Source organism: Suncus etruscus, chromosome 8 (assembly GCF_024139225.1).
Source record: "Suncus etruscus isolate mSunEtr1 chromosome 8, mSunEtr1.pri.cur, whole genome shotgun sequence".
NCBI classification, from domain to species: domain Eukaryota; kingdom Metazoa; phylum Chordata; class Mammalia; order Eulipotyphla; family Soricidae; genus Suncus; species Suncus etruscus.
This window is the reverse complement of record NC_064855.1, coordinates 3,928,923-3,949,712: the sequence shown is the minus strand read 5'-3', so window position 1 is coordinate 3,949,712 and position 20,790 is coordinate 3,928,923. Positions and strand designations below refer to the sequence as shown.

Genomic DNA, 20,790 nt, shown 5'->3' with positions numbered 1-20,790 from the left:
TGGAGCCATGTACAGTGGTTGGGGCATTTTCTGTGCATGCAGCTGACCTGAGTTCAATCCCCAGCATGCACATGGTCTCCTGAGCATCACCAGATGTGGGTCTACCCCCCCAAAATAAAAATTGCTATTATTAAGCAATTCCAGAGTGCGTTGGTTAGATTTTGATTGTTTTTCAATGTCTGCAGGGGAAAAATTGTCTCTGTGACCATTTTGCTTTCTAAACTGTGTGCTTTATAATCTTTTAAAACCGAATATGTCATATATGCCAACATATATGACATCTGAACAAGGGCATCATCGCTCTCCAGTGATGTCTGTCTTATTCTTGTCCATGGCAGACCAGTTGCTTTCTGTTCCGGAGCACCCTTAAGCTCCATCCATGAGCGTGAACCTCACTACGTCTTGTCTTTATGCAAGGCCTGGGGTGCTCTGTCTTTATGGCCGCCTAGGTCATGGATCATTAAACTGCGGCTTGCCAAGGATATTCATCCGCTTGCTGGGTGTCGTTGTCTCTGACTCGTCTCGGGCCTGCAGTGTGCAAGTGTGGGGTGTGCACCCACTCTCCGACTTCCCTCCTCTCAGTTTTGGGCAGGGGTCCTCAAACTTTGGCCCACAGGCCACTATTGTTCACAGTTTTCTTTTTTAAAACTATAGTCCAGCCCTCCAAAGGTCTGAGGGAAAGTGAACCGACCCCCTATTTAAAACTTTGAGGACCCCTGGCTTAGATGTTTGAACTAGTTTGATCCATTCTTTTTTGGTACCTCCCTTGAAGAACTTGAGTCACAGAGGGAACATAGCGATTTAGTCACAGTTTAATTATAATTATTTTAACTAACAAATTTTTGCCAGAAGAATGTGCACATAAACTGAGAGCAAGAGTGACAGTCTGTGGAGCATCGGCTCTAGGTGCTTCTTTTGGAGGGCCACCCAGCAGCATTCAGGGGTTCCTCACGGCTCTGTGCTCAGGAATCACTCCTGGCAGGCTTGGGGGACCCTAGGGAATACCAGGGATTGAACTCAGGTCAGCCGTATGCAAGGCAAATGCCCTCGCCGCTGTGCTGTCACTCCAGCCCTTCTGGGGGCTTTTTTAAGGGGAGAATCAAGGACCTCTCAGAATTGATTGGGGGGGCGCAGAGAGATAGCACAGTGGTAGGGTGTTTGCCTTGTATGCAGCAGATCCAGGACAGACAGTAGTTCCAATCCCAGCATCCCATATGGTCCCCTGAGCCTGCCAGAAGCTACTTCTGAGCGCAGAGCCAGGAGGAACCCCTGAGCACTGCTGGGTATGACCCCCCCCCCAAAAAAATAAATAAAACAAAACAAAAAAAACATAATTGATGTTGGGGGACTAGAGGGGGCCAGCATACATGTACATGGGGCAGGACCTGGCTAGGGGTCCATTTGTGCATGGGGCAGGGCTTACACTCACAGAGGGCCTAGGGAGATGAGAAAAACAATACCATGCATCCCTGCGGGTGTCTCTGGTCATCGGAATTTGCTCCCTGAGGCGCCTCGGTGCCCTGGAGTGTGGTTCTGTATCCTGAGCCCTGGGGACAACACTGAAATCACTGTCCCTGGCACCGTGCCCCACAATCTTCCCTGTGATCGTGTAGCCTCGTGGGACTCTCTGAAGGTCACAGTGAAGCTATTGGGGTTGGCAGTGGTGGTTCCTGAGCCTGTATGCTGTGTGACTGCGGGTATTGGAGCAGGTGGCCTGGCACGCGACTGTCTGTGAGGGTTCAGTGGGAACTGTGGGGGGCATTTGGTGGTGATGCGGGCAGGGGCTGGCCAGGGTTCCTGACCCACCCCCTGAATTATGAACTCACAATTCGGCTTGTTCTTTCCAGCCAGGCTGCAGCCAGTCTCTACCAATGTCCCCCAAAAAGGCCATTTCAGGAAGTATGTTCAGACCTACCTGTCCATCACTAAATTGGGGTCTTGCCCCAGCAGCTTTGGGGAACCTGGGGAGGGGGGACACCTTATGATTGTTTGGCCCAGTGTGTGACCCAGGGTTGCTGAGGTCAAACGGGCTGCCCTGGTGAGGGTCAAGAGGGAGAACGGGGGCCTGGGATCTCATGACCTGGGGGGGAGGGGTCTGGAGCTCAGGCCTGAGTGTACCCCTAGCCCCCATGCCATCTAGACCTCGCCTTCTTGGTGGGGCCCAGGTTCTCCCATTTTCGAGGTTGGCCTTGGCCAGAGAGGATGGACACATGCGTCTTTCTTTCTGTCCATCTTTGAGACCTCGTACTGAGGGGCTCCTGCACTTTCTCTCCCATCAAGCCACGAATCAGCCTTCCCTTGCTTGGCTGTCACCGCCACAGACTTTGGGAATACAAAGACCTGGTGGGTGAGCACTTCTCTCCTGGGGTGCTCTGCCTGATGGGCTCCTAGCGACTGCCCCGGGAAGATGCCCAAAGTAACCCTGAGAACAGGGGCATGCCATGAGCGCAAGCAGCCCCCTTCAGGGAGAAGGGTGGCAGGGAAGCAGGGCATGAAATGTGGGAGCTGACAGCCCAGCAGCGACCCTGGGAGGTGCTGGCCCAGCCTGGCATGGCTTCCAACTCTCTCTCTTTCTCTCTCTGTCCCACAGCGCTTCTACCTCGCCCTCAGAGAGCTCCGTGCGTACCAAGTCGGCTTCCGTGGTGTCTTCGGACTCCCTGGCCACGTCTGCAGACAACTTTTCTCCCGACCTGCAGGTACGTGGTGCCCGTGCTCTCGAACCCACAGGTGTGACCCACGCCCGCTCCATCTGGGACTCCCCCACACGCACACTTAAAGTCTTGGTGCATTTCTGTGTGTGTGAGTGAGAGGCAGACAGACAGACAGACAGACAGACGATAAGATGATAGAAATAAGGCACTGGCCTGGCATACACTTGACCCAGCTTCAATAAGGGGGAGAGAAGAGATCAGAGACGAATAAGGCTCTGGCCTAGCATATGCCTGACCCTGGTTCAATTCCTGGCCTCACCTGATTCCCTGAGCCCTGTCAGGCCCCTTCTGAGAGCAGAACCAGGTAGGTCCCTGGCCCATCCCAGCCTGTCCTTTCTTGTGCTGTGTGGGAGTCTCCTTTGTGCCGATGGTCTGGGCTACAGTGTCGCCACATTCCTCTGGGGGTGACGGAGACTCCCAGAGAGACCCTGAGCCCCCAGGACTGTGCTCCGCTCTGAGCTCTTCCAGCGTCACCTCTCACACCACTGTGCTGGTCCTTCTTGTCAGCGTTTCTCTGAGCCAGAAAGTCAGCTCTCCACTGCTGGCAGTGCCATACTTGGATGCATCTTCTGGCTTCTCTTGCTTGTCCGCAGAAGGGGGAAATGACACCAAACCGAGCCCTGCTTTTGGGGGCGGGTCACACCCATGACACTCAGGGATTACTCCTGGCTCTGGGCTCAGAGATCACTCTGGCAGTGCTCAGGAGACCTCATGCTGTGCTGGGGGTCGAACCCACATCAGTTGCCTGCAAGGCATATAGATGCCCTCCCCACTGCACCATCTCCTCTGCCTCTCACACCCTCCTCTAACACAGCCTTGTGGCTGTTACCGAAGCCATGATGGTAGGTGGGTAGATTTCAAGAAAGTATTGTTTTTTTTGTTTGTTTGTTTGGTTGGCTTTTGGCCATACCTGTTGACGCTCGGGAGTTACTCCTGGCTATGCGCTCAGAAATTGCTTCTGCCTTGGGGAACCATATGGGGCATCAGGGATCGAACCGCAGTCTGTCCAGGTCAGCTCTGTGCTAGGCAAATGCCCTACCACTTGGGTCATCACTCCGGCTCCAAGAATTGTTGTTTTGTTTTGTTTGACCACTCCTGGCGGTGCTCAGAAATCACTCCTGACAGGCACAGGGACCATGTGGACATGCTGGGATTCGAATCACCATCATCCTGGGGTTGGTTGCTTGCAAGGCAAACGCCCTACCGCTGTGCTATCTCTCTGGCCCCCCAAGAAAGTATTGGTTTTTTTTTGTTTTTTGTTTTTTGGGCCACACCCATTTGACGCTCAGGGGTTACTCCTGGCCATGCGCTCAGAAATCGCCCCTGGCTTGGGGGACCATATGGGACGCCAGGGGATCGAACCGCGGTCTTGATCCTTGGCTAGCGCTTGCAAGGCAGACACCTTACCTCTAGCGCCACCTTCCCGGCCCCGAAAGTATTGTTTTTGTGTGGCTTTTTCTCCTTTAAACTGTGGTCAGAAATCAACATAATGGTTTGTTTCTGCACCAGCTTCAGCTCTAGTGCCGTGTGGAGACTGCTGGCTCTCAGAGAATCTGTGCCCTGTGGAGGCGGCATGGCCTCTGGCACCTGCCATGGCCATGTGGGCAACCCCAGTGGCTGGTGCCAGGATGTGCGGAGGAGGATCAGGAAATGGCTCTTTGGCATTAGCCGCTGCAGGTCGCAGGCAGCTAGAGGCTAGGAGAGCCTGGGGGCGGGTGTGGTGTGCCTGTCCCTCCCTGGCTGTGGTGGCGCCCTCACTGTCTTGCACCCATTCCCAGGACCATTGGACCCGCAGCCCTGTTCCTACATCAGGATTCCCCAGTCAGGACTTCTACCTGCCCTCGCCAGGGTACAGCTCAGCCCAGAAAAAGGCACACTGCCCAGTCCGCCCTGCCAGCCCCCAGGGAGCCCTGGCCTCTGTTTCTGAGGTTTGTCATGGCAGGGGCAGCAGGCTGAGTGACTTGACAGGGAGCAGAGAGGATGGACTGCTGGCATGGGAGGTGGGAATGGATGGGGGAGGGGGGAGTCTGAGCTGCGCTGCATCATTTGGTGCCATAGAAATGTAGGATGGAGGGGCCAGAGCGATATCACAGTGGTAGGGTGTTTGCTTTGCACAGACAGACCTGGGTTCGATTCCCAGCATCCCATTTGGTCCCCCAAGCCTGCCAGGAGCGACTTCTGAGTGCAGAGCCAGGAGTAACCCCTGAGCGACCCAAAAACCGAAAATGAAATGTAGGATGGAGGAGTGCTAAGTGAGGGATGGAGGTTGTGTAAGGTAAGGTATGCTGGTTGTGTGGAGAGCAAGATGGAGGTTGCATGAGGTGTGGGTCAGAGGTCTGTAAGCTCATCCCTCAATGACTCTCCTGGGCAGACCTAGGTGCTCAAGAATAGGAAGGATCTCTCCAATCCTGAACTGCAGTTCAACTCTTTCGCTTCTGTAGAGGTCTGCAACGTGCTTTCCCGTTGTGCTGCCATCTGGCTTTCTGTGTGGAAGTGTGGAAGCCGCTCCACCACATTCTGCCTGAGGCCCGTGTCTCCCTCCGTTTTCTTCCTGAGACGGGGGCAGGGCAGAGACTGGGGAGGAGGACTGGGCCAGGTAGGCCTCACGCTCAGGAGAAGGCTATTTGTTTCCCCCCTCCCCCAAGGATAGGTCCGAGTATCCCCGGCAAGTGCCCTGGGACAGACAGGCAGTGGTGTCAGGCCTGAGGCCAGTCAGCACGGGTCCCTGGCCTGGCCAGCATTGCACCATCCCTGCCCACAGGGGCTCCTCTCTGATTTGTGATCAGTGACGGTTGCCAAGGCTCGTTTCACGGGTAGGACTTGTTTTCCAGAGAATAGGGGTACGAGGAGAAAAGGGTTGGGAAGTCTATCTGGGGGGACAGGGGAGAGAAGAGAATGAGGAAAGAGGGGAGAGAGAGACAGAGAGAGACAGAGAAGAGAGAGAAGAAAGGAGAGAGAGGAGAGAGAGAGAGGAAAGGACAGAGAGAGAGAGAGAGAGAGAGAGAGAGAGAGAGAGAGAGAGAAAGAGAGAAATCCAGTGTGGATATGTCTGCTGCCTCATCATGCTGCCCCTGTCCCAAGGCCTGGAGGGTCGATGGCCCATCCTTACTCAGTTTTGGGCCCAGGACAGCGGAACCCCAAGATTCCCCACCCCCACCCCCACTCCCACCCTGGGTTCCACAGCCACATTCCAGACTCCGTGACACTGTTGTCCTGATTCTGCCTCCTTGCCACTACCTTAGCCCCTGGGCGTGACGTCTGCCCCTGGGCTGCTGTGAGCACTGGCCCGCCTGGTGCTGGCTGGGAGTCCCGGCAGCCCCTGTGACCCAGTGTGAGCAGGCGGCCTGGACTTGCCAACTCCCTCGACCCATGTGTCTCTCCCTCTCCTTTTCGTTCAGGTCCTGAGGGAGTCCAATAAGCTGGCGGAGATGGAGGAGCCGCCCTTGCTGCCCGGAGAGAGCATCAAGGACATGGGTGGGTACCAGTCGGTCTGGGGCGGTCCCCTGAATCAAAGAAGAGCCTGAGTTTCACTTGTGGCCCTTCATTTCCCTGTGTCAGTTCACATGGCACCTACCTCTCCTCTGCCCTCCGCTCCCCTCTCCTCCCCTGCCTTGCTTTCCCCTCCCCTCCTTTCTTCTCCCCTTCTCTCCTGGCCAGTCCTCCGCTCTGGCTCCTGCTCTGTGTGATTGCTGACCCTGTGCCTGGGCCACGCAGGACTGGCCTCCAGAGCCCAAGCAGGAGGGAGGAGACCCAGGAGTCCCCAAAATGTCAGGGAAGTGTGCGCACAGTTTTCTGTGGCGACGGGTTCCTTTCGCTTAAGACCTCTCAGGAACAAGCGAGGAAAGAGTCTGAGGAGCATGGCCTGTGGCCCCTGCGAACATTCCCAAGGGCCTAGGAAGCACTTTTTATGTCCTTGGGTCTCCCCAAAAGCCCCCTTCCGGCCCCCCAAGTGTCTGACTCCTTGGGGGTGATGCTGCTCTTCCTTTTCTCTGCTGACTTGCTACAAAATATCGAGCACACTGCCATATGTGTCATTTATCATTTACTAAAATCATGCTTATTTCTCCTCAAAGTTTGGCATCCATCGCTCGCTGGGATAGGAACAATTTTTTTTTTTTTTTTTTTTGCCTTTTGGCCACCCAGTGACACTCAGGGGTTACTCCTGGCTATGCACTCAGAAATCACTCCTGGCTTGGGGGACCATATGGGATGCCAGGCGATGGAACCGCGGTTAGCGTGTGCAAGGCAAATGCCCGACCACTGTGCCATCTCTCTGGCCCAAATTCCTCTTAATACATGCCATCGTGAACTCAACCTGTTGCTCAGGTCCAGGGTCTCCTCAGAGTCTGTGGTTGGAGGCTCAGCTGGCCTCTGGGCTTCCTGAGCCTGCCCCATGCCATTGGCATGAAGGTAGGAATTGGTTTGTGGCCCATCTGTGACAGAGAAGACCAAAGGCTGTGTTCAGTTATGCCCGGTGCAAATGACCGCCTTTTGCCTTTTCAGCCAAAGATGTCACGTACATCTGCCCGTTCACGGGGGCCGTGCGAGGGACCCTAACTGTCACCAACTACAGGCTGTACTTCAAGAGCGTGGACCGGGTAAGGCCTGCTGCCCAACAGACCTGGATGTGTGCACAGAGGTTTGCTCCCTCCGGCAGGGCACTCCCAAGCAGTGTTCCAGGAGATCTTGGCAGCCTTTCCTGGAACATGCTGGGCGGGGCACCCAGCTCAGCCCGGTAGGCACAGTAACCTGCCTTGCTGATGCTCGGAGATGCTGGGTTCCAAGGGCTGCGATGGCCTGGTGCAAGGGGCGGCTACTATGTCGACATCCGAGCTGTCCAGCCCCTGCCTGGGACAGTCTGAGAGGGAACATCCCTTGGTACGGTCTCTGCAGCCAGGTCTGGATGCAGGCGGCGAGATGAGGTGCCTGCTCGTGTGCAGCATCAGGGCTGTGAGCCGTGAACTTCGCAGCACCGATGTGGCCCCTGGGGACAGTAGAAGTGGCCCCCACACCAAAACAGTGGCTTTCGTTTCAAAGTTGAAAATAAAAATTGGGCCTACAGCACCATCACTTCAGTTCCTTCATTGTAACTGGTTTGTTTTGTTTTGGGGTCACAACCAGTGATGCTCAGGGGTTCTTCCTGGCTCCGAGCTCAGAAGTCACTCCTAGCAAGCTATGGGACCTTATGGGATGCTGGGAATCGGATCCTAGTTGGTCCCTATAACAACTTTTTTTTTTCTTCCCCAGGATCCCCCATTTGTTCTGGATGCTTCCCTCGGGGTGATAAGCAGAGTGGAGAAGATCGGTGGCGCTTCCAGCCGTGGTGAGAACTCGTACGGACTGGAGACGGCGTGCAAGGTGAGCCCAGAGCAGGGCCTGCGTCTTTACCATACTGGGCTCCGAACTGGCAGCGGGACTCACCCTCCACATGTCGACTCGAAGGAAAGAATCTTGATGGGAGGGAGAAGAGGAGACAGGACATGGCTCGACCTGACCTGAACTCCCTCGCTAAATTCCTCTCTGCCCCTGGGGCACAGCGCCAGGTGGCCCTGTCCTGGATGCCCGGGGGCGCCTCTTGAAGTCCCGTGGCTGGTGCAATCAGGCCGCCGCCTGGCATAGCACTGCAGAGGCAGAAACGGACGTGATGGCAGCAGGGTCAGTGTGTCTGCTGTGTCCGTGCAGAGGGAGCTGCGTGACTGGGAGTCGGGGAGCCATTTTCAGGACCACATGTGGATCCAGGTTGCGACTGAAGCATCTGTGGAGGGATGAGCCTGGTGGGCACATGGCCTAGTCACCTGGCAGGCTGTGTCCCATGCCCACTGCAGAAAGCCAGCACTCCCTGTCCATCCGTCCCTCTGTCCATCCTGCTTGTGGGGCTGGTGTGTGCCATGCCAGGGGCTGCAGTGAGATGCCATGTCCCCATGCCAGGAGCCGTTCCTCGTCTTCTCTGGGTCAGCAAGCTCAGACTCACCCTCAGCTTAGTTATATAAAAACGGGCAAATGCTGATGCATCACCCAGATCTTTTCTCTGACAGGACATCCGGAACTTGCGCTTCGCTCACAAGCCCGAAGGCCGCACCCGGAGGTCTGTGTTCGAGAACCTGATGAAATATGCATTTCCCGTCTCCAACAACCTGGTGAGCCCCTGAGAAGAGAACTGGGGGCCCTCTCATGCATCTCTGCCTGCCTTGCCGATTAGCCGGGTCTGGGGGGCTCTTGCCCTCGCCCTGGGATCAGTCAGATTTGGGAAGGCAGCCAGGCTGCCCACATCCCCCAAGTCCCCCACTAGAAAGACGGGGGTCCTTATCTCCTCCATAAACGGGGTTGGGTTCCAAAGAGCAGTGGTGGCAATGGAACTGAACGAATCCCCGGGGCTGTTCCCCTCTCGCCTCCTAAAGGGGTGGTGGGTGGATTTCCTTGACCCGGGGTGGCCCTTTACCTTGATCATTGGAAACCAGGGGAGAGCAGTTTCCTAACTTAAAGCCCCAATGCAATTGCCCGTGGAGGGTGAGCTCCAGCACCCAGATTTTACTTTACCTGGCCGGGCTGGCTGGCCCTAAAGCTGGTTCTGGGCCAGGCCTCACTCAGCTGAGTCTCTGGCTCCCCTTTGCAGCCTCTGTTTGCATTTGAGTACAAAGAAGAGTTCCCAGAGAATGGCTGGCAGCTCTACGACCCCCTCACTGAGTACCGGAGGCTGGTAGGTGCTTCTGTCCCCATCACGTCACCATCACCGTAGCAGGGACTGGCCTCACGGGGCAGGAGGCAGCCTCTTGTTGCTGCTGTGGGGCCCTGAGTGTTCCACGAAGGACGAACTGGATTAGTTCCTCCCTCTGTCTGCCTTTGGCTTTCCGTAAACTGCGTTTCAGCAGTTCCAGGGAGCCTTTATGACGCTCACCTAACCATCTACACATACAGGTCAGTTTATATTTTGAAAATGCTTCATTGAGGGCCGGAGCGATAGCACAGTGGCAGGGCGTTTGCCTTGAACATGGCCAACCCTGGATTGGATTGACCTAGTTTGAACCCCAGCGTCTCATATGGTCCTTCAAGCCTGCCAGGAGCGAGTTCTGAGGTCCATGGCTGCCTTCCCAGTGCTCATGTGTGCCCAGCCCCGACCTGTCATTTCCATGTCAGTGCGTCACATCGCTGGCCCAGTGGACAGAGTCCAACCCTCAGACCCAACCGCTCACCTCAGCAGACAGGGGTTCTAGCACCAAGAGAGCGGGGCCGGAGCTCCCCTCACGGCTTTTCCGTTTTCCCTCACGCAGGGAATCCCCAACGAAAGCTGGAGGATCACGAAGATCAACGAGCGCTACGAGCTCTGTGACACGTACCCTGCTCTCCTCGTGGTCCCCGCCAACATTCCTGACGAAGAGTTGAAGAGAGTGGCAGCCTTCCGCTCCCGAGGCCGCATCCCGGTATGTGGGTGGGCAGGTAGACAGGTGGGCACTGCAGTTGGGGCCCGAGAGGGCCCCTCAGGAGCCCCTGGCTGCTTCCGGGAGTGTTGCCTACCCATGGTTCCAGTATGATGGGCAAGGACACAGGCGTCCGGGCTCCAAGGGCCAGTGCCAGGAATGCCCTGCCCTTCACTCCCACCCCCCTAAGTGTTCTTAGGGGCCTCCAGGGATGTTCTGGGGACCATGTTCCAGGAATTAAACTAGGTCTGGCCATGTGCAGAGCATGTGCCTTAACCCCTGTACTATTTCTCTGGCCCCTACAATACTTTTAGGGGAGTTCCACCCTGGGCTCCCCTGGTAGTGCTCAGGTGGGAGACAGGCTGGTCCCAAATCAGGGATAGAGGTCACTCCCAGCAGTGTCTTAAACCCACTGCTGACTCTCTGGCCTGGGAAAGACTGGGTTGTTCTGTAGCACCGAATCAGAGGACGTGATCCAATTAAGTTCAAGGTTTCCAGAGAGTTCCATGGACTCCAGGGAGCTGCACGAGTGTGGTTCATTCTGGACTCTGAAGTGGGAGAGTAACTTGTCGCTCAGAGGTTCTTGGCCAGCTGTACTGACAAGTGCTTGTCCCCCTTGAAACCATAGTGAGAATGAAGCTGCCCGCTCTGAGCTCCACCCTAGTTGTACAGAGACCAGAGTGCCTGTGGGCTCATATCCTTGCTTTCTTCTCTAATGTCAGTGTCCTGGGCCCCCCATAGTTGAGGGAAGGAAGGTTCTGCCCAAGTCCCCCTGGGCCAGAGAGGCTCTGAAGAAAAGGGCCTGTATTCCCAGGAGCCCTAAGCCCTTGTCCTGGCCAAAGCGGGCTCTGGAAAGCCAAAGAGGCAGAGGGTTTGCCTAAGGCTAGGCTGGGACCAGCATGAGGCTGTCATTTCCATCAGTCACCCAGACAGGGCATGTCTTCTGGAAGGTTCTCTCCTGGATCCACCCCGAGAGCCAGGCCACCATCACTCGCTGCAGCCAGCCTCTGGTGGGTGTAAGCGGCAAGCGGAGCAAGGACGACGAGAAGTACCTGCAGGCCATCATGGACTCCAACGCCCAAGCCCACAAGATCTTCATCTTCGACGCACGGCCCAGCGTCAATGCTGTGGCCAACAAGGTGAGCGCTGGGCCAGCCCTACCCACTGCCTGCCTGTTGTTTCCTGGGGCCCTTCTCTGTCTGACTTCTCAATGATAGCTTGCTCTCCCCTTGCTCTCTTGTGCTGTTTCTCACGTCATCGCTATCTCTGGGCAACCTCTGAGACTTTCCTCACACCTGGTTTCTGTCACAAAGCAGCCATGTTGGGACAGGATCTTGAGGCTATTGGGCATCCAGCACCTTTTAAGTTGAGCTTGTTCTCTGGCTCGTCCCTACACGCTGTTTCTCCCTCTGGTCTGTCCTGTGTAACCCCGAGGATGGCAGGGCCCCTGCTGGGGTGTGAGCGGCCAGGACGATATTAAGGGGCCACAGCCGCACATCCCTCACAGCGGCCCACACTGTACCCCATTGCCAGGCCAAGGGCGGTGGCTATGAGAGCGAGGACGCATACCAGAACGCGGAGCTGGTGTTTCTGGACATCCACAACATCCATGTGATGCGGGAGTCCCTGCGGAAGCTTCGGGAAGTGGTCTACCCCAGCATCGAGGAGGCGCACTGGCTTTCCAACCTGGAGTCCACCCATTGGCTGGAGCATATCAAGGTCGGGCGCCCCCTCCCAGGAGTCGGAACTCAGGGCCCTTCCCTAGCAATGCTCGCTTGCCTTTCAGTGTGCACCCAGTGCCACTCCCGCCCACTGTGCTGTGGTGTTGCTGGTCTCAAAGGCCTGCTAGTGGCTGCAGATGCTTGTAAGAAGGGAGACTTTAAGGTTTGGGGAGTTCTTTGGGGGCAGACCCAGTGGCTCAGCTGAATAGATGAAGCTATCCTTACCCCTGGACTCTCCAGCCAGGCCCAGGGAGGGGTTCCACTTTTCTGTTCCCTTTTCTTTTACTGTTGCTGACCATTTACTGCCCAGACTACATGATCATTTAGCTAATCTTGGACGAGTTCGTAGGGATCTGCGCTTGCGGGATCTTAATTCTCAGCAAGTTTGCCTCCTGCCTCCAGTCCGGGTCCCTTTTGGGAGGGGCCTCTAAACCGGGCCAGTACCTCTCATTCACTCGTGACCACCTCAACCCCGTTGTAGCTGATTCTGGCGGGGGCACTGCGCATCGCAGACAGGGTGGAGTCGGGGAAGACGTCGGTGGTGGTGCACTGCAGCGACGGCTGGGACCGCACAGCTCAGCTCACCTCCCTCGCCATGCTCATGCTGGACGGCTACTACCGCACCGTGCGGGGCTTCCAGGTCCTTGTGGAGAAGGAGTGGCTGAGCTTCGGGCATCGCTTCCAGCTGGTGAGCAAAAACACTGGTGCCTCCCTTCTGTGGGATGGGCCTGTCTTGCAGAAGTTGCAGCCTCTCTGGTACCAAGGTCTACTCCAGGGATCTCAAACTCAATTTACCTGGGGGCCGCAGGAGGCAAAGTCAGGATGAGGCAGGGCCGCATAAGGGATTCCACTTACTGAATATTTGCAATAAAAAATAGCATTAGTAAGAAAAAAAATCGCAAAAAGTCAAACGGAACTGCTTGGGGTATGCAAATGTTTAATGTGATTTTTTTCCTACTAATGCGATTTTTATTGTGATTATTCGGTAAGCGAATAATCACGAATACTGCAATATTTGAAGGCCGGCCGTGGGCCACAAAATGTTGTATGGAGGGCCGCGAGTTTGAGACCCCTAGTCTACTCTTACCCCAGCCATGCCCTCTATCCAAGGCAAGGGGAAGGTGGGGTTGGGGTTCTTGTCCTGGCCCAGTCTCCGTCTCCTTTTGATCTGTTTGCCGGGAAACATCAGCCGTCCTGTGGGGCCTCCAGGTGAGGGTGGGAAGAGTATGAAATGTGGGAAAACACTTTGGAAATGAAAGGCAATCTCCCCACCTCTGAGTGCAAGGGCACAAAGGGAGTGCAGCCCATTTTATTGGGATACAAGAAATCATTCTGTGGGGCCAGGTGCCATTGAGCCCATTTTTGCTGTCCCCTCAAGGGAATAAGTCAAAGACGTGCACTCACTAGGTACTGGAGTGGTGACTCTACTCACACTCCATGAGCACCCAAAGTCCTCTGTGGTCCCGAGTCTCTCACACCTTTGGGGCAAATGTCAGCACTGTTAGGTGTGGGATTATACCCTGCATTACCCCAAACCTTCCCCTAACTCCGTGCATTGGTCCTCTTTCATCCACCCTATGAGGTAATGCAGGATATAATTCCACAGGGAAACAGATCTATCGTCCCACTCACAGTCACTGCTAGATGGGTGTGGGTTTTTTTGTTTTTTTGGTCACACCCAGCAGCGCTCAGGGGTTATTCCTGGTTCCAGGCTCAGAAATCGCTCCTGGCAGGCTCAGGGGACTATATGGGATGCCGGTATTCGAACCAATGACCTTCTGCATAAAAGGCAAATGCCGTACCTCCATGCTATCTCTCCGGCCCCGAGGGGTGTGTTCTTGACAGAAAGAAGTGTGCATTTTCTGGGATGGATCTGTCTTGAGGGCAAGGGCACTCACCCTCCTGAAGAGAACCCCAGATACGTAGGTCCCACTGCTCCCCGCTCCCAATGCCAGTTAGGCAGGGCCTGCAGGTCGTCTGTCAGTCTGTCCACTTGTGCCGGGTCCCAGCTCAATTTCCTGTGTAGGGTTTCTTAAAATGAAATTCCACAAAGCTCACATCACATTTCATTCTCTTGGCCCAGAGACTTGGCCATGGAGATAAGAACCATGCAGATGCAGACAGGTCGCCCGTCTTCCTTCAGTTCATCGACTGCGTCTGGCAGATGACGAGACAGGTAACTTCCTGGCCTGACTTTTCCACTTTTTCTTCAGTTTAGTCAGTGATTTAGTGATTGCTCTACTTTGTATAAAGTTAAAATGCTTGTAGTTTCTAGCTAATGTGTTATTCGTTCTCATTATGACTTTATGATAAGTTAGATTTTTTGTAGTAGAAACATGCCAACTTGATCCTTTGCTTGGGACAACTTTAATTAATAGCAGTATACTTAGTGGTGGGAGGTAAATGCAACTTCACTTAGGATAATCCTCTCTGATTCTACTGGAACATTGTGTCTAAATGAAACTAATATACTTAATGTGTCCCGTTCCTTTAGTAAGTCTGGAGTTTTGTGTCTTTCAGAAGTAGATAAGAAAGACTGCAAAACATGTTTATTATGAGATCAGAGTGGGTTTTTAGAGTGAGAAAAATCAAGAAAAATCAGTTAGGGGCTGGAACAACAGCAAAGCGGGTATGGCATTTGCTTTCCACGTGGCTGACCCAGGTTTGATCCCAGGCATCCCATATGGTCCCCCCAAACCTGCCAGAAATGATTTCTGAAAACAAAGCCAGGAGTGACACGAGCATTGCTGGTTGTTGCCCAAAAGCCAAAGAAATAAATCATTTAAAACTTTTTTTTTCTTTTTTTTGGTGGGGGATTCACACCCGGCAGCACTCAGGGGTTACTCCTGGCTCTATACTCAGAAATCGCCCCTGGCAGGCACAGGGGACCATATGGGATACTGGGATTCGAACCACCACCAACCTTCTGCATACAAGGCAAATGCCTTACCTCCATGCTATCTCTCTGGCCCCTAAAACTCTTAATAATTAGTATTTATCCAAAGAACTGTAAATTAGACTTCAGACCACTCAAGACTGATGTTAAGCGGTACTGTCACATAAATAGAAAGTAAAATACTGAGTTTGCTTGGGTTAAGGATATTAACTTGGTTTCTGAGGCCACAGTACAGCAAGCTGGGTTCTTGTATATCGCAAACCCAGGTTTGATCCCTGACAGCCATGATTTCCCCCTGGGCATCATTAGGAGTGGCCCCCAACCAAAACAAAACTACTAGTCAACTCATTAAAAGGGAACAAATGGGTAACACCCTCCACACATTTCAACATGGCTGATCATGTTAAAAAAGAGCTAGGTTAAGGAAATGCTTTAGTTCGGTGTATATTAATAACACTGGAGATGAAATTTTGGTTAAGGAATGGGATTTGACAGTATGAACTGGCATTTTGTTGTTGGCATGTGTTTAACTACCTGATTCAATTCCACAGCCACAAAAAATTTTAACCAGACATTGCCATTGTTCCTTATCCATTTAGAGCTTCTTAACATTCAGGAAACTTCAGGGCACTCAACCATCCAGAATCTTTTTCCCTTGTGATTCATGCTGTTTTCCTCTACCACTTGATAAAACTACTACAATTCAAATATTCATGTTTCTTTAAACACGAGTTTAAAGATCGAGTCCATGTCCAAAATGAGTGGACTTTTTTCCCCCATTAAATGCTGAATCAAAGTTCTGGATTTTAAGGCTCTGGTTTGACCACCTGTACCTTAAAAAACCAAGAGTTGCCCAAGTCAGACTCACTGGCTGAGTTTAAAGTTCACTTCAAGCTCCCGTGGCATAAGACCTCAAAGCAGGAAGCCACTTAGATGCTGCTCGAAGGGCCTCGAAATAAGTGCAAGTCTCAGGAGAATACATGTGTTAACTGCCCTAACCATTTCCTGTGCTTTGCTTGCAGTTTCCCACCGCATTTGAGTTCAACGAATATTTTCTTATTACCATTTTGGACCACCTATATAGCTGCTTATTTGGAACATTCCTTTGTAACAGTGAACAACAGAGAGGAAAAGAGGTAAAATGCAAGGCCTGGCCCTCCCGCCCCCCCTAAAATCGAATTAGCCTATAGGAATGACATTCAAGGAAGCAGTTCCCTTAGGTAATTTGGGGAGAGGGGCATACTTTTATCTGCTGTGATCTGGTTCTTTCAATACATCTGAACCTGGTCCATTTGGAAGCATCTCTGGCTGCAGTGATAAAAATCTTCCACACAGCAACCAACCAGAATCAGCTTGAAAAACAGCTCAACTCTCAAAAGTATTGTATATCAAGTTTGTGTGAGTCTAAGATACACAAAATAGCACTTGAAAACAGCATATGTAAAAAATTGGCCTATTTCCCAGAGGAAATCACTGCGAGGGGATGGGATGTATTAGCAGCCATGATACTGGCGTTCAAACAATTATGGATGTCCATGTTTTGTCTTAATCTAACCATAAAATTTAGGATGTCACAATACTGCCTTTTAAGTTCAGAACAAACCCTACACTGATTACTGTTTCTTCCCTTTCTCCTCCCTAGCTGCACCAACAGGGGATTTGCCCTTTCTGGTATCTCACTAGACTCACTCACCCCCGGCTAGTTCCTTATCTTGTCAGATGCCTTCAAGGTTCAGTGTAGAGCTGCCTTGTCCTTCAGCTGACAGACTTACACCATTTTTGGCCATCTGCAGGCTCTCACCCTTTAATGATTCTGTTGTAAGGAGTCGCTTCTCCCTTGCAGAATCTTCCCAAGAGGACTGTGTCACTGTGGTCCTACATGAACAGCCAGCTGGAAGACTTCACCAATCCTCTGTACGGGAGCTACTCCAATCACGTTCTGTACCCTGTAGCCAGCATGCGCCACCTGGAGCTCTGGGTGGGCTATTATGTGAGGTGGAACCCGCGGATGAAACCACAGGTACGTTCCCCACGAGAGTCCACTCACCTGTAAATCTCTAAAACTTGGTGGATGGTTTCATTTCTTCTCTGAAGCACTCTGAGCATTCTGGAAGACTTTTTTGCATTGTGCTACATAGTACCAGGCCTTAAGCATTTTAGAGCTTGTACAAACACTGAAGAGGTGAGGGAGGGCACTTGGCAGTACATATGGGTTTTTTGCACACCGGTTTGTTCCGCCTCTGTCCTCTGCCCTGTAGGAACCCATTCACAACAGATACAAAGAACTTCTTGCGAAGCGAGCAGAGCTCCAGAAGAAAGTGGAGGAACTACAGAGGGAGATCTCCAACCGCTCCACCTCGTCCTCCGAGAGGGCCAGCCCCCCCGCGCAGTGTGTCACGCCTGTGCAGACTGTGGTCTGAAGCATACTGGGGACACTGCCAGACCCGACTGGCCGCAAGGGCAGCTTCATTCAGCCCGAGACTGAGACCCGGTTCACGTCTGTATTTATTTCTAACCTACTTCTAATCTACTATCCGTTTAGAGTGATAGTGGTGCCCGTGTGTACTCGAATAGGACACTAATCGTCTAAGTCTCCCCCTCCCCCCAAAGACTATTAAAACCCTGGGACCATGAGGAAACGCTGTCTGACATGCCTCTTGCTGGAAGAGTGAGCGGGAGGAGCGGAGGCAAGACACCTACCTACCTGTATGCCCTGAGAAGCCTCCTTCACTACACGAAGAGCTGAGCCTGGAAATGCTTGGTAGAGCAGCAGTCTCCCAAATTACACTTCCAAGATGTGCTGCTGGGGAGGCACAAGCGGACCACAGCCTTCCTATCCCTTCCCAGCCACTGTTACTAAAACACCATGGAGTATTTAAAAATGAGTGCATCCTACTTTACATTATTTTTGTGTGTGCCTGACACACAAAAGATGACTGAAGTTGACTTTTTTACTGAAGTCTATATATATATATAAAATATAGTTCATGGTAAGGAGTATGCTCCAATTTTACAATTACTTGACTGCCTTTTTCTATTGTTTATGTCATTCCATTGAATGATTCCGTCTACCAAAGAACTCCCTTTCTGTAAGAGTTACAGCCTCAATGCCAACTAGCTGCAACCCTGCCTGGACAGAAGTCAGGACAGAGGCCCCAGGTTAGTTACTGGAACAAAAACTGGTTCCCTAGGTTTGTAACTGCCATTAAAAGAAAATCCCAACTCACTTTGAAATTGCTGTCCAAAGTTATTTGCCCTACGTTTTTCTTCTGCAGCATACTACTTGGAAAGGGGGGACCTCTAAGGACCCGACCCATACTGAAATATTCAAAGTTAAACTTGAGTTGTCTTTTACTTAATTGCTCTTGCAATATGGTTTCTAACAGTAAGCCCATCAGAGCAAACTTTGCTTTGGCACATACCACCCACAACAGAGGCCCAGGAACAGCACCTCTGAGCAGAGTACTAGATGTTAGAGGGAGGCCAGGAAGGGTGTGAAGTGGGTCCCTGAGGCCAAGGACTGGGCTCTGCCAAGCCAGCAGGAAAAACCAGTTGCTGTATGGAGTGTAGTGACTAAATGAGGGAAAAGGAAAGCCTTTCTGCCATCTGCTGCAGGGGCCCTTGGGACTCCCGCTTTAACATCAGAAACCCCTTCCCTAAACAAGGTATACATGCAGCACCTTCACTGCCAGTGAACATGGATCAAGGTACTAATAACTAAGGGCTTTAGTGTCTACAGACCACCACCTGCTGGGAAACAGCAGGAATCAAAAACCAGTGCCTAGCTTCAGAGACTTGAGAAGGGCCTTCCTTAGCTGTGTGTGGGCCAGTTGCTCACCTAAGACAGACATGGGCATCTGGCCCCAGGAAACACCGCAATGGGGTGTACCCACGAAAAATGTCCAGCTACTGAACCCAAACACTGGTGCCGGTGCTGATGAACGACCCACAGTAACCAACAATCCCTCTGGCTCGTACAGAAGAAACTCTGGGTCAGAAGAGTGAGGAGACATTCTTTTGAGAGCCCAAAAATCAGTCTCCCCCTCCCAGTTCCTCTCCAGCAATGTTCTTTTTCATGTAGAAGAGGGAAATTAAGGCTTGCTCAGACACCACAAGGTGCAATTAGCTCTTTAAGCTGAAAGAGAAAAAGTACCCAGGTCTAAAAACAGAAGCTGCAATAATTTTTTTAGACAACTTGAACATAAAAGTTAAAATTCGTTGATACAAAGTGGTAAAGGGGTTGCAACATAAAGATAATTTATGCCATTAAAAACCTGAAAGTATGGGGCCGGAGAGATAGCATGGAGGTAAGGCGTTTGCCTTTCATGCAGAAGGTCATCAGTTCGAATCCCGGCGTCCCATATGGTCCCCCGTGCCTGCCAGGAGTAATTTCTGAGCATGGAGCCAGGAGTAACCCCTGAGCACTGCCGGGTGTGACCCAAAAAACACCAAAAAAACAAAACAAAACAAAACAAAAAAAAACCCTGAAAGTATGCAGCCTTTATAGACAAAGATACACTGGGATATGGTTACCATGAGTGGTAACCATAAAGCAAAAATCAAGACTATAAGCCATAAACAAGAATCAACTGAGCAGATCACCATGGGGAAAAAAAACAACTTAGAAAAAGAAAATACCGGGCCCGGAGAGATAGCACAGCGGCATTTGCCTAGCAAGCAGCCGATCCGGGACCAAAGGTGGTTGGTTCGAATCCCGGTGTCCCATATGGTCCCCCGTGCCTGCCAGGAGCTATTTCTGAGCAGACAGCCAGGAGTAACCCCTGAGCACCGCCGGATGTGACCCAAAAACAAAAAAAAAAAAAAAAAGAAAAAGAAAATACCAAAAATGGATTAAAAATAACCAGGTGGCAAAAAGTGAGATGAACTGCATTGCTGTTTACAAAGACCACTGCTGGATGGATAAACAAAGCAGGGTCTAAGGACATGTGAACTCAAGAACACTTACTTGAGCTGTAAAGACACGGATGCAAAGTCAGTGAGATTCTAAAGCAAATGGAAATGAAGGACAACCAGACCGATGACAGACAAAATGGACTTCAAGCAAATGAGATTGAGGCCAAGAACAAGGTAATTATAATAGTTAAGTCCAAGCAATAGGAGATGGGGAGCCGGGAAAAAGTTTCTCCAGCAATTCAGCAGCGGTCCACCCGGCGAGGCAATGGCGGCAGTCTCCTAGACCCCTCCCCAAATCCATCCTGAGCTGACTGAGTCAGGTGGGCCAACTGGAACTGACTTCTTGGCTCTTAAAAGGACTGTAGGCGAGAAAAGAGCTGGAAGTTCCAGCTCACCTCAGGAAGCTCACCACAAAGAGTGATGAGTTTAGTTAGAGAAATAACTACATTTTGAACTGTCCTAATATTGAGAATGTATGAGGGAAATGTAGAGCCTGTTCAGGGTACAGGCGGGGGTTGGGTGGGGAGGAGGGAGATTTGGGACTTGGGTGATGGGAATGTTGCACTGGTGATGGGTGGTGTTCCTTTTATGACTGAAACCCAAACACAATCATGTATGTAATCAAGGTGTTTAAATAAAAAAAAATTATGCATTAAAAAAAAAAAAGGACTGTAGGCTTAGGCTGACCAGGGACCGTCAGAGTCTGTTCCCTTATCATAATGACAGGACAAAGAGGTGTGCCCACGGCTGAAATGGTGATTAAGAAGCAAGAAATACAAGGTCACCAGATTGGGTCCCACTGCTTACTCACTATTGTCAAGTCAAAGTATAGATATATCTTGCACATCAGATTGTACACAAGCAGTTCACTCACAATTTCAGATTCATAAATACCCCCAGTGTCAGGAACTGAAATTAAGAACTCCATTTGTAAAAAATTAATCATTTAGTGGCCTGGCGCTAAAAATAGAACATAAAATAGAACCCTGAAACCAACCACAGGAGGAGCATAAATAATTTCATCTTGGTGAACCTACTCATTATTGATCTTAAGAATACTTCATACTATGAAATAATCCAACCTTACTAGACTTGGTTCTTTTTTTTTTTTTGGTTTTTCGAGCCACACCCTT

The 20,790-nt window shown here is 51.8% G+C and overlaps 1 protein-coding gene across 2 annotated transcripts in view; it reads left to right on the top strand.

Annotated features, from left to right (window-relative positions):
• The window catches only part of MTMR2 (myotubularin related protein 2), a 176,522-nt gene extending 159,140 nt beyond the window's left edge, over positions 1-17,382 (top strand). For both annotated transcript variants that reach the window (XM_049778557.1, XM_049778556.1), the window contains 14 exons: positions 2,591-2,696; positions 6,110-6,185; positions 7,215-7,309; positions 7,959-8,069; positions 8,747-8,848; positions 9,325-9,408; positions 9,980-10,129; positions 11,077-11,265; positions 11,660-11,845; positions 12,329-12,535; positions 13,931-14,023; positions 15,766-15,879; positions 16,587-16,763; positions 17,002-17,382. In XM_049778557.1, the coding sequence (XP_049634514.1) occupies positions 6,140-6,185; positions 7,215-7,309; positions 7,959-8,069; positions 8,747-8,848; positions 9,325-9,408; positions 9,980-10,129; positions 11,077-11,265; positions 11,660-11,845; positions 12,329-12,535; positions 13,931-14,023; positions 15,766-15,879; positions 16,587-16,763; positions 17,002-17,163 (1,716 nt within the window). In that variant the 5' untranslated portion in view covers positions 2,591-2,696; positions 6,110-6,139 and the 3' untranslated portion in view covers positions 17,164-17,382. The remainder of the gene's footprint in view (positions 1-2,590; positions 2,697-6,109; positions 6,186-7,214; positions 7,310-7,958; positions 8,070-8,746; positions 8,849-9,324; positions 9,409-9,979; positions 10,130-11,076; positions 11,266-11,659; positions 11,846-12,328; positions 12,536-13,930; positions 14,024-15,765; positions 15,880-16,586; positions 16,764-17,001) is intronic.
• Positions 17,383-20,790: the final 3,408 nt, after the last annotated feature.